We start from the raw sequence: 13,730 nt of genomic DNA on the forward strand, positions 1-13,730 counted from the left end.
AGGGCTGTACAACACAGAGAAGACAAGTAGTGATTCTACAACATTTGCTACGCTGATGGATAGTGACTGTAAAGGGGCATATAGGGGGGACCTGGTATAGGGGAGAGCCTAGTAAACAAAATATTCGTCATGTAAGTGTAGATTAATGATAAAAAATAAAAAAATAAAAAAGCAGTTCCTGTGTGGTGACCTCCAATGAGTTCTACACAATGATATAAAGGGCATATAAAAGTGTAGGCAAAGGGTCTGTTTGTGTTTATACAGAGGATCAAAGCCTAATTGGGCTACCCCGAAAATGACCTAAGATATGATATGAAAAAGAACTTCCAACATCAGCACTCTCGGGAAGACTCATGCCAGAAGATGATCATCAAAAAACCCCAACAAAGATCCACGCACTGCTACAGCTGTAGATGCACTCATCCCACCAGCTCCTGGACTTGCCATGGGAATGAAGGAGATATCTAAGCTGGCCTGTGCATACAGTAAAACAACAAATTTGACTGGATCTATACTGTTGGAACTCAACCAAGAATTAGAAGAATTGCAAATTGTAGCTCTCCAAAATCTTACAACTACAGACTATTTACTGTTAAAAGAACATATGGGATGTGAACAGTCCCCAGGAATGGACTGTTTTAATTTGTCTGATTTCTCTCAGACTGTTCAAGTTCAGTTGGACAATATCCACCATATCATAGGTTAGTTTTCACAAATGCCTAAGGTGCCTAACTGGTTTTCTTGGTTTCACTGGAGATGGCTGGTAATTACAGGTATGCTTTGGTTACATAACTGTACTCCTATTATGTTAATGTGTGTGCGCAATTTAATTAGTAGTTTAAAACCTATACATGCTGAAGTTACTCTACAAGAAGATATGTCAAAGAAATAATCAATCTTCCCATGTTTTCTTCCGCCTGCTACTTCTATAGCTTTTCTTCTTCCTTCCTAATTACAACCCTTAAATAGAATTCGTGCCTCATATCAAATTTACCGAGTATCATAACTCCTCCAAGTGGTAAAGATACCTCAAGACAAATGCTGGGCATAGAAGCCACAGGGCATAAATATGCAAAGAAGTAAAAAGCTAACCTTTTCAAACGATAAGGCTTCCCTCTCACTTACCAACTTCACATTTCCCTGTATGGCCCCGGAAGATGACTGGTTAGCCAGAGACGGGTAAGATTCCTCAAGGGAGGAACAACCTAAGACAGGCACAGTCGCAGGGGGGCCATCAGGTGAGAAATTGGGGATCAACAGAGGTGAGGCTTCGAACCTCATCCCCCCTGTTCTGAGAGAAATCTTCTGCATACGTGGATGTTTTATTGCCCTTGTCTAGCTGGGATTAACACATAGTCTACAGGCACACACCTGATCATCTACATTTGCTCTCTTACAACACTAAACTATGATTTCTACCTTTATCTTGTATCTACCAACCACTTCAGCATTTTATTAAAAATAATAATAATAAAGAGAGAAATGTGGTATCCACATATAAATCAAGTATAAAAATCAAATGAGTATTCATATTTGAACTGACTGTTTATAGTTCATAATGCATGAGCAAAACCGAAAGTTTCTGTGATGACTGCCCTTGCACTGTTCACCATGTAACTTAATCACTGTGTAAGAATTTGTTTTCCATGTAAAAAAAATATATATATATATATATATATATGTATATATAAATAAATGGAAGCAGAAGCCTTCTACAAGCAGCAATGGATTCCACCCACCAAGGACACACCATTTCAGCACGTTCCACTTTCAAAACTAAAATTTGATTATAATCATCTTCGCGAAAGCATGCCCTTCCTCACCAGTTAGATGTATTGAGCATGCTGGCAAATGTCACCACAAACTTTGTAACCATGGTCCTCGCTCTGAGGGCCTCTGTTGCCTCCCAAAGGTTCAGGTTGTTCTATTAGAAGTGGAATGGATCTTCCAGACAGCAAGCCACCAACCCTACAGTAGGGAGTCTCCCTCAGGTCAATATTCTACATATAGGCATGTCAGCATTTCAAAAGTGCCAGAAAATGACTTGACCAAAGAGACCTCAGAAAGCCATCCACACTTCTCCCATTATCTCACTAGAGTAAGTCAGATGCCCAGCAACAAAAACCACACCTCACATACTAACATCCCAGCATCCTCTAGTCCTCCTCTTTTCTTCCAAGGTCTCCAACTCTTAAACAGACTACACACAGGAGTCAGTATTATAACTTCTGTATCATGGCCTTAGTGCTAATGAGACAATCATCACCCCCGTCCATGGGTTGGGGTCTAGAGCACCCACTCAACTAAGAAAGAGCAAACTGTACCTAGAAGACGCTGGTAGGAGAGACCTACTTCCTGTATTAAAATAAATATAAAGCTACTTTCAGGTCTCTAAAACCCAAGGTACCTAGGCTGTCTATTCCTGGGACATGGGCACCAAGGAAAGGTAAGAGTATGTGCCAGGCAGGACATCCTTGGGAAGTTCACGGAGTTGACACCCCCGGGGGCCTCCCTCCGCTCCCTTCGCCCAGGCACCCGTGGGGCACTCCCTTCTCAAGCTCACCCCTCCACCTGCCGGCCCGTCCACAGGCCAGGAGCCCTCAGCAGATGACAGAACGAGGTTCGAATATCACTGGATACATGGTCAAAGCCCCGAACTCCTGGGTATCCTTCCACTCCCCCTGCTCTTTACCTCTCATTCTGCAGCCCATGTGAGCCTTCCTGGGCCATGGGAGCTACTTCCACCCCCCTTCCTTTCATTCATTGCCAATCTAAACACAAACCCGATGATTTCCCCTGTGCCTGTTTAACACGATGCAGTAGCTTCCCGCTGCCTTCCAGATGAAGCCCCCAGCCCCCTCTGTGGCCCACCAGACAGTACAGCCTGGCTCTGCCTCTCCCACCTCAACTCTCTCTTTTGCCTCATACCCAGTATTTCAGGCCTAGTGTGCGTGTGGAGCTGCTTATCTGCACCACACTTTCTCATGCCTCTGTGCTCCACAACGTGGATGCTTCGCACACTGTTCCTCTGTTCGGACCTCCCCTTCTTTGCCCTCCAAGATGTAGCTGAAGGATTGCTTCTCTGTGAAGCCCTTACCAATACCTGCCCCCCAAACACTCCTTAAAGGTAGGAACTGCACTTGTCATCTTGCCATATACCTGCTACATTATAAGATGGTAAATATTCAATAAATAGATTGATGAATACAAGCAATAACTATTTAAAATATAATAAAGTCTTTCCCAAGAGAAACTAAATAACTGTCATGGATCTATTCAAAGAAAGAGAAACATAAGAGACAACAAAAGCCTTGCTGACTGCATTCACCTGTCTCTCTTGCTGGACTCCAATCATTACAAAACTGCCAGCACAAGGGTTCTGAAGCAGATGGTATGTCTTGTCACTTCCACATGTAACATCTTTGAGAGCCCCTCACTCTTTCCTAAATTAACTTCAAGCTGTTTATCCTGGTATTAAGACCCTTTCCAATAAGGAACCAATAGACTCACCATTACGCCAACAGATTTGACAATTCACAAAAACCCTATGTGAAATTTAACCTTTGCTCTCCTCTCTCCATCACATAGGATGCCTCTCACTTCCATGCAAATGAACAGGCCCCATACATCTATTGCCAGCTCAAATGTCACCTCTTTCACAAAACCTTTCCTGACGTTATCCAACAGGACAGAGTCTCTTCTTCTACAACTTCATTATCATCTTTCTGATGGCTGTCACATTTCACCTTGTGGCAGTGTTGCACGCTTGTCTCATCCCCTTCCAGTACCTCATACCTCTATAGTTCAGAAGCTGTGTTTTTATAGCCTGTGCCCTGCAGTGCTATAGGGTCTATATGAATCTTAAATCAAAAAGGGTAATTTAGGGGCAAAGGGACATTGCATATGTTTTACACACAGTTCCCATATGGTTATCAGAAGAGAACATAGGCAATATTCTTAATTTTTTAGTGGTAAGCAGATACACATATACCAAGACTACAGAATAGAGACAGTCACCAATTTCCACAAATGCCCAGTGCTTAAAGACAGTGCTGAGATAGATACCCCCATGGCAATCCCACCACACTGTCTGCAGGACTACAGAAGTATAAAAGGAAGACAGTGTGATGGCTTTGAGAAGTTGGCTTGGTCATCAGACATCTAAGCAATGCCACCTGAACAAAAATCTCTCAAACTTCACTGTCTGATATTTTTAACCTTGTTACACTGCCTTTAAGTCTATCAATTACTGATTTATATAGATATAAACAGAGTACCTTTTTTAATGTACCTTTTCCATCCAGCAAGGTGAATTAACTCTTTTCCAACCAATCCTCCCATTGAATGAAACCATGTAAAACATGAAAAGCCTCAGTTTTCAAGTTCAAAAAGTAGCAAACCCATGCTCCTGGCTAGGAAGAATTAATATCATCAAAATGGCCATCCTGCCCAAAGCAATATACAGATTCAATGCAATCTCTATCAAATCACCAATAGCATTCTTCAATGAACTGGAACAAATAGTTCAAAAATTCATATGGAACCACCAAAGACCCCGAATAGCCAAAGCAATACTGAGAAGGAAAAATAAAGTGATCTCGCTCCCCAACTTCAAGCTCTAATACAAAGCCACAGTAATCAAGACAATTTGGTACTGGCACAAGAACAGAGCCACAGACCAGTGGAACAGAATAGAGACTCCTGACATTAACCCAAACATATATGGTCAATTAATATACGATAAAGGAGCCATGGACATACAATGGGGAAATGACAGTCTCTTCAACAGATGGTGCTGGCAAAACTGGACAGCTACATGTAAGAGAATGAAACTGGATGACTGTCTAACCCCATACATGAAAGTAAATTCGAAATGGATCAAAGACCTGTACGTAAGTCATGAAACCATAAAACTCTTAGAAAAAAACATAGGCAACAATCTCTTAGACATAAACATGAGTGACTTCTTCATGAACATATCTCCCCAGGCAAGGGAGACAAAAGCAAAAATGAATGAGTGGGACTATATCAAGCTGAAAAGCTTCTGTACAGCAAAGGATACCATCAATAGAACAAAAAGGTATCCTACAGTATGGGAGAATATATTCATAAATGACAGATCCAATAAAGGGTTGACATCCAAAATATATAAAGAGCTCATGCACCTCAACAAACAAAAAGCAAATAATCCAATTAAAAAATGGGCAGAGGAGCTGAATAGACAGTTCTCTAAAGAAGAAATTCAGATGGCCAACAGACACATGTAAAGATGCTCCACATCGCTTGTCATCAGAGAAATGCAAATTAAAACCACAATGAGATATCACCTCACATCAGTAAGGATCGCTACCATCCAAAAGACAAACAACAAGAAATGTTGGCGAGGTTGTGGAGAAAGGGGAACCCTCCTACACTGTTGGTGGGAATGTAAATTAGTTCAACCATTGTGGAAAGCAGTATGGAGGTTCCTCAAAATGCTTAAAATAGAAATACCATTTGACCCAGGAATTCTACTTCTAGGAATTTACCCTAAGAACGCAGCAGCCCAGTTTGAAAAAGACAGATGCACCCCTATGTTTATTGCAGCACTATTTACAATAACCAATAAATGGAAGCAACCTAAATGTCCATTAGTAGATGAATGGATAAAGAAGAGGTGGTACATATACACAATGGAATATTATTCAGCCATAAGAAGAAAACAAATCCTACCATTTGCAACAACATGGATGGAGCTAGAGGGTATTACGCTCAGTGAAACAAGCCAGGCGGAAAAAGACAAGTACCAAATGATTTCACTCATATGTGGAGTATAAGAACAAAGAAAAACTGAAGGAACAAAACAGCAGCAGGATCACAGAACCCAAGAATGGACTAACAGTTACCAAAGGGAAAGGGACTGGGGAGGATGGGTGGGAAGGGAGGGATAAGGGCGGGGAAAAAGAAAGGGGGCATTATAATTAGCATGTATAATGTATGTGGGGGGGGCTATGGGGCGGGCTCTACAACACAGAGAAGACAAGTAGTGATTTTACAGCATCTTACTATGCTGATGGACAGTGACTGTGAAGGGGTATGTGGGGGGGACTTGGTGAAGGGGGGAGCCTAGTAAACATAATGTTCTTCATGTAATTGTAGATTAATGATACCAAAAAAAAAAAGTAGCAAAGATTTGGTGCACTGTAATTCTGGAGAAGAAATGAGTTCAATATTTGGCACCACTTTCCTTAGGTGTAGTTGCCAATGTGGGCACAGTTGCTGGGATGTTGAGAGATTGAAGGGAAAGCAGAAGAGAGACTGAGCAACTGAGCTTTGACTGACTTTAAACAATAGGGTAACAAAAATAAGAGTTTAATATCTAATAAAGGGGCCCTTAATAAATGCCAGGTTTTCATTTGGGATCCTGAAAGACATATTCTAAAATAAATGGTAAATTGAAAAACATCAGTTCTCCAAAGGACTAAAGCCCAGCTTTGAATCACCTGCATCCCCAACTGAATTGAGGTCATTTTCTTCTAGCCTTGCCAGAATCAAAGGAAATCTTCTCTGGAGAAAATTACATAACATTCAGATCTTCAAATCTTCTCTAAAATTTGAACACACACTATCCAGCATTCAATCAAAAATAAGCAGGCATATGAGGTGATAAGAATTGACTAAAAAAACAAGACAAAAGTAAAACAAGGAACAAACAGACTCAAGCAGTTTACTGGAATATTTATCAGAAGTGAGTTTAAACTCTGATTAATATGTCCAAAAAAAAGAATTTTCCCAAAAAAGTCAAAACAAATCCATAGTTAGAAGTCAACATAGTACGTACCTTTAGGAAGGAGACTGGGGATAGTGCAGGGAGAGCCACAAGGGGGTTTCTGGGATGCCAGCATTGTTTTATCTTTTACCTACACAGTGTTCACATGGGTGTCTTTTTAAAAATTTATCATGCTGTATATTCATAGAGCACTTACTAGGATATTTCAACATTTTATACTATTATATAAAGTGAAAATCATATTTTGTTATTTAATAAAAGAAGATTTTTTTTTAAGAAACATACTTACCTCTCTTGAGCTACATGTGCTAACCATCAATCACACCTTACTAAGAAGTCACTGAATTGGGCTGCTTTTCTCCTAATATCTATATGAGATCCAGTGTACTGAACGAATGGCAATTTTGATAAAGGACAATTGATAAATGCCAAAAAGGGCAGATTCAGAAAAGTGAAAACCAACTTCCATGTAAAACTCTGTTCCAAGTCTCTGGATGATGCGCAGACTGAGCACACGAGGGTCAGGCTACAAGCAGCCCAGGCAAAGGTGAAAGCTGCCCCCACCACAGGCACAAATTAACTGCCTGCTAAAACAGGCAAATCAGGCTTTTTCAGAGAAATGCAACAACCCAGAATCTCCACAGCATAACTTGTCACATCATCCAGGGCACAGTTCAAAATTATTCAACTTAAGAAAACCAGACAACTATGACCTGACCCATTCTCAAGGCAAAAGACAACCATGTACACCCCAAGGTGATGCAGCATTTTGGAAATATGAGGCAAAGACTATAAAGCAGCTTTGATAACTATGCTCCATGTGATAAAGGAAAGAACATTCATAATAAGTGAAAAGACAGAATTTCTCAACAGAGAAAGAGGGGGAAAAAAAACTAACTGGAAATTTTAGAACTGAAAAGAGAGCATCTGAGGACTAAAGGAAGCCATTAAGTCTACAGTGAAATGATGCCAGGGTGAAATGAGTGAAGATCATCAAAAATGGTAAACATCTAGGAAGCCTGTTACATTTCCCTGCTGACATATACCAGGAGGAAAAATAAAAGGTTAAAATGGAATAGTGTGTGAAAGAAAAGAAGATGGTGGACTCGAAGTTTCACGTATTCATGTCCCCACTAACTACTGCCCCATTTTAGTGTGCAAGCTCTTGAGTAAAACTCCGGATGAAAAGGACAAGAGCCACAACTCATACCTTTGAAATCACTGCCAGGGGCGGACTCCATTAGCAACAGAAATAACACAGGGTGAGTGCATGCTTAGGATAAAAACTGGAATAAGAAAGCTTATCTTTGGCAAAGAAAATGGAACTTAGATAACATAGTATTTCAGTAGTCATCACTGATCCCCATGAAAAATACATGACCTCAACAAAAGCTGTCATTTAATTTAGTGATGAAATCCACTAAAATTTTCTACATTTCTGATTTTTCAGATCTGAACAATAAGAATGGCCTAATAGGAATTGACCTAGACACCAGGAAGAATTACTAAAAGAGCGAATCTTATTCACATCTCAAGAAAGCTCTTAATAAGAGACAAACGCAATTGTAATTAATCATAAAGGAAGTTATAGAACTATATTCCCCATGAGACAAGTAAATAATATATAAAATTTTAAAAGTGTCAGTAAATACTTTGGGGGAGAGCTGTCGTTTTATTTTACAACAGATTTCTCAGGTACAGAAGACCAGAACATTCATATGATCACTATTTAAAGTACTTTACAACAGATTTCTCAGATGCAGAAGACCAGAACATTCATATGAGTACTATTTAAAGCCACAGAGTTGTTGCAGATGCTACCAGTCGGCTTACCATTTCTTCCACGTAAGGGAAAAGCATGTCTCCAAAGTATTCTGTAGCTTCAATTGGGAGCTGTGCCGGCAGATTGTCAATGGAACACATCAGGATCCCAGACCCTTCAACACTAGGAGAAGCAGTACACTTTATCAGATGTACAAAATGCTATTTGAAAACTCTAACTTTTCTAGATGTCTACTGCATTACATTTGCTTCATGAACACTCGTAATTTTGTACCAAAGTATATGAGAAAATAAACAAGACTTCTCAAACAAAACTTTTCCCTTCTTCAGCAACCCATCTCCCATTTAAATACAAGAGGTATGTATTTAAGTGCTCAAATTTGCATGTAGTGTTTCTACCAAGTTTTTTAATATGTTTGAGCATATCTCTGGATATTTGCAAAGCCTTCATAATGATGTAAAATACTAAGTATTTTAGACTAATATATCAAGGTGGGTAAATGATGTATTATTATCCATCTCTCACCATCTAACTTGAGCAAACTCACCTGTCATGAATAATATGTTGGTCTGCATCATACATGCAAAAGGGACGCTCTATTGTTGTACACTCAGTCATAAACTCTATGGATCCTCCTGTGTCAGCTGAGATGTCACATATTGCCACAAGCCTGCAATTTACATCAATATTCAGATCAGAGCATGGAACTCTGAGGTCCCCAACATGACAGAAAATGAATAAAAATGAAAGGTGCTTGGAACAGCTCTCAATGTGATGCCAAGTGTCTCCTAGGCTCTTGTGCTTTTATTCCTACTGTTCACAGTTCAGGACACTGTTCTTCTGAGATACAGAGAATCTTCTCAGCAAGCATTTTAGTCTCCACAAAGAAAGAAGAAGATGGAGTGGAAGAGGAGAAGGAAGAAAAAGGGAAAGAAATAAAGGTGGAAAACCCTTTCCCTGGAGAAATCATTGACAATAGCCTAAAGTTAACCCATGTAGTCAACTCTGAATATCTTAAAGAAGCTGCAATTAAACTACCTCTGCCCTGCTTAGTACTACAGAATTTCACATGTTAAAACATGGAAACCTCCAGAATTATGAACAAACATCTCAGCCCCACATTCAAAATCCCTTAGAAGTTGACTGAAATTGTCCTGCCCAACCTCCAATTATCACTTGTCTATATACAGCCTAACTGGAGCTAGGCTTTCTCCCTCACTACATCTTAAGCTTTGGTATTTCCACACTTATCAAGCACCAATCCTATCACTTGAAATTCTCATTCTCCTCACTCTTCACTTACAGGGCTTTGCTGAGCCCCATGCTCTTACTCTCTCCTAAACCCTTGTGGTACTGATTGCTCCTGGCATCTGCAGAGAATTTAGTCGATGCCAGCTACATGCTTGAGGAGAGCAACCATGTCTTTTCTCTGTCCTTCTCCTTAGCAGAGTGCCAGGCAGATGAGGTATTCCACAAATATTTATTGATCAGTTAAGGAATTCAACTTTTAATAACTATTTCCATGCATATTATGTATCAGGCAATGTACTTGTGGCCAAAATAAACAGGGCCCCTATCCATCAGGAAATGAAGTTTTATTAGGAGGGAGAAAAATCATAAACAAGGGAAAACAAACAATCGTGAATTTCAGAAAAAAAGTAACAGACTAGAGAGAGATGGGAAGGGGCAGACAGGAGAAGACTTCTCTGAGGAGGGTACTTCTGGGGTACATATGGATTCACAGAAGTTAGGAAAGTTTTAAGAAGGAAGGTTGACTGTCAAAATCCACCAAAAGGTCAAGTAAGATAAAGCAGACAACTCACCACTGAGGGTCAGTACTATGATATGTGAATCCCCTACATATGAAACCCTAATAATGGGCTGAAAACTGCCATCTCTGATGAAGTCCTTACTTGTGTGGCAACGCAGGGCAGCCTTCAACACCAGCAACCGAGGACTTGCCTGGAGCCAGGAGACTCTGAGCATCTTGGCGAGTTAGTAGACGGGGGGTGTTTTGTTCCCAGTAGATTCCATTAATTAAACAAGTTGTATAGGGTGCAATCTGTAAAGCAAGCTCCAAGTTCAGCAAGATAGGAAATAGTGTTCTTCAATGCAATGCCCTGAAAGAGAGCTCTCGGGAAAGTTCATGAGGAATAATTTATGTTACTTCTAACTGACTGTTATTTTCCAGGTCACTGGACACCTTGTGAGGCAAAGACAATAAATACCCACTCAGATTTCAGTGAAGAATTATCCCATGAAAGATAAATATATGAACATAAATATATTAATGTTTTTGTTCTATAGTTTCTTGCAGAGCCAAGAAAAAGGAAGACAGACTCAAGTAACCTAGCTCCCTATTCAAGGTCAGCCACCAGTAGAGTGTGATCCAAATCATGCTACCTCAACTTCTCTGGGCTCTGTTTCCCTTACCCACAAGATGGGGATAACATGTACCCCATTCCTCAAAGGAATACACTGACAATGAAATTCAGATAACATCTCTATGCTCCGTATGCATGTGCTACATACATGCATACATGGCAATTAGGTTACTATAAATTTTAGGTTCCAATCTGGGATTGGAGAAAAAAGAAGGGATGGAAACTGACTAGATTTAAATTTTTTTCAGTTTGAAACTGGTTTCAAAATTTTGTTTCTCAAGCATCTCAAGCTATAGGTAAGAGTCCTTCCCTATAACATGCTCTACATGCTACAACAGCTAAAATTCATACTGGAATCTAAATATGCTGTGTTGTTCAAATATATTTAAAATTATTTAAAGCATTTCTCTTCACAATAAATGCATGCCATTTTTGTCTTATGCTGTGATTTGCTGGTTTATTTTGAGTAGGAGTATTGTAAGACCAAGAACACACAAATATCTTGTTCTTACAAGATGAGGCCAATGTGTCCCGATCAGAAGAATTTGAATTGTAATGTTTCTGTAGAGTGGGGATGACTCTGTCTGTGCTTGTGTAGCCATCCTACTTTACCCTAGCTCCTGTAATCAACGGCATGCACTTCAGGATGGCTAGCTGAGGTGATGGTTACTATTTGTGGCCATAGGAGGGATAAACCTATGTTGAGATCAGACCTCAGAGACATTGTGTTTTGCCAAAAGAACCAACTAGTCCAGAGTAAATAGGGAGAAGAGTAATCCAAAGGAAATGGTTTAGAGCCATTGGGCACACGTAGATCTACAGTAGAAACAGAGACAGTGGAGCAGAGGGTATATCCATAGAAAGCACTAAGACCACTAGGCAAAAGCCATACCAAACATCAGTAAAAGCCATCAGCTCCTAAGGCCAACTCATGATGCTCCAAAGGACAACAATTCAATATGGGGAACTGAAAACTGATGTATACATTCATCATTTCCCTCAGTGAAAATGACCTAGCTATAGCATACATCATGAGCAACTAACTCAGAAGCTCAGCATGATACTCACATCAGTATTAAAACGACTTATGTAGCGCTCAGGATATTTGTCATACTCTACAGGATCATATACACCATCTGCTTTCCTGACAAGATGATGATGGCGACTTAACACCGTCCCATATACTTTTCTCAAGTCTTGCAGAGGAGAAAGAAATTAGTAAAGTAGGTGACAAATGATAAAGATTTATGGTGATAAAATATTATAACACAGAAACTGTTAAAAAACAGTGAAAAATGCAATCACCCTCCTCTCCCCTCACCTCCAGCTTGGGAAACTTCTTTTAATTCATGTGGCTCCACATATTCACAAGGTAATTCATTGAAGATTTCCTGGGCTCCCTGTGAAGAACACATGAGTAAAAACCGGAAAATCAATAGGAAAAGAGCCAACTTGGTTTCCTGCAAAGATCCCAATTCATTTCCCTGCAATTATACAGCTCCACTTCTCCTGTTCCAAAACCAGGCCTGCAACACGGAAGCACAGAGGAGCCTCTTGCACACAGCCTACAAACCAGCTTTTATTCGACTTGGAATTACACTCATGAAAGGGGCTTTAATTTTTTTTATCTACATTACTCAGAGTAGAAACAAAAGTATTTAGGAAAGAGAGTACAGTAAAATATTTCTATTTTTTGCTCCATTGTAGAAATTATTTCAAGGGCAGAAACTATATTTTCTACCAAAAAAAAAATACCTATCTCATAGTATAGTACAAATAGTAATTGTGCCATTAGTAAAGTATTTTCATTGAAGAAAGTTCTACTTTACAAGTTTCTCTGAGGATCACACATGCATTCTTAAAACTACCCCAGAAGGAAGAAATTCCAGTGCTGAATTAAGCTTGCTAACATAGTATTGGCAAAACTACAAGTCAGCTTGGAAATGGTACATTCTGGGGTCACTTCCAAATGTGTGGGCATCTCCTCCCTAAGAACAGACCTTTACACCATTAACAAGGAGTTACCTCTCTAAAAAGAAAAACTATTCAAAGCCTCTGAAAGCTTGGAATCAACTAAAAGCAAAGAAGATAAGTTTGGACCATTACGGCTCTTTACTATGGGAAAAAGTACACAGGTAAGAAATACCAAAAATAGAATGGCCATTCATGGAAAAGCAGGGCTCCTAAATGCCCACAAAAAGCCCACATCCTTTGGGTTAATTTGAATTTCAGAGTGCTTTACAGAAAGAAGACAAGTGGAATTTACCTTAGATACATTACCAGTCCCTGTAAACACAAACGTTAAGGGACCTATTGACTTTGGCATCAAACCCAGAGATACTTCATAACCAGCATCGCGGACAGCTTGAACAGCCTGACTGCTGTTCCTATAGTTGTGAGCCATGCCAATGTGCTGGAAGCAAACACATGTGATTCAAGTTAGTCTACAACCTGAGGCATTTTCCTGTTCTTGAAGTGTAATATGTATTCTCAAAAACATAAACAAAATTAACATCTCACCATAAAAGGTGTGTGATGTCCCAAAGCAAGGAGCCTTAAACCCATTCCATGTAAAATGTTGATCATTCCTATTGCAGAATCAGACCAACAGAGACTATTAGTTGGGATGTGTTAAAACTGTTCGCTCTACCCATTCTCCACCCTGCTCAGTGCTCTGAGGAAGCGCATCTCCGACTTGGAAGGGGCCCCAGTGGTCCTCTGATACACATCCTGTCAACTTTCTGCCATCAAAAGCACTTACCCAGCTGCAGTCTCACCTACCTCTTCCACTTGG

The 13,730-nt window shown here is 39.9% G+C and overlaps 1 protein-coding gene across 1 annotated transcript in view; it reads right to left on the minus strand.

The window, feature by feature from the left end:
* The window catches only part of AASS (aminoadipate-semialdehyde synthase), a 57,436-nt gene that overhangs the window by 29,344 nt on the left and 14,362 nt on the right, over nt 1–13,730 (minus strand). Inside the window, exons 5-11 of the mRNA XM_036905646.2 lie at nt 13,457–13,524; nt 13,203–13,349; nt 12,258–12,336; nt 12,005–12,132; nt 10,466–10,614; nt 9,100–9,222; nt 8,603–8,714 (exon numbers count right to left, since the gene is read on the minus strand). Coding sequence (XP_036761541.1) covers nt 8,603–8,714; nt 9,100–9,222; nt 10,466–10,614; nt 12,005–12,132; nt 12,258–12,336; nt 13,203–13,349; nt 13,457–13,524 — 806 coding nt within the window. The remainder of the gene's footprint in view (nt 1–8,602; nt 8,715–9,099; nt 9,223–10,465; nt 10,615–12,004; nt 12,133–12,257; nt 12,337–13,202; nt 13,350–13,456; nt 13,525–13,730) is intronic.

Source organism: Manis pentadactyla, chromosome 7, assembly GCF_030020395.1.
Source record: "Manis pentadactyla isolate mManPen7 chromosome 7, mManPen7.hap1, whole genome shotgun sequence".
In the NCBI taxonomy this organism is placed as follows: Eukaryota; Metazoa; Chordata; class Mammalia; order Pholidota; family Manidae; genus Manis; species Manis pentadactyla.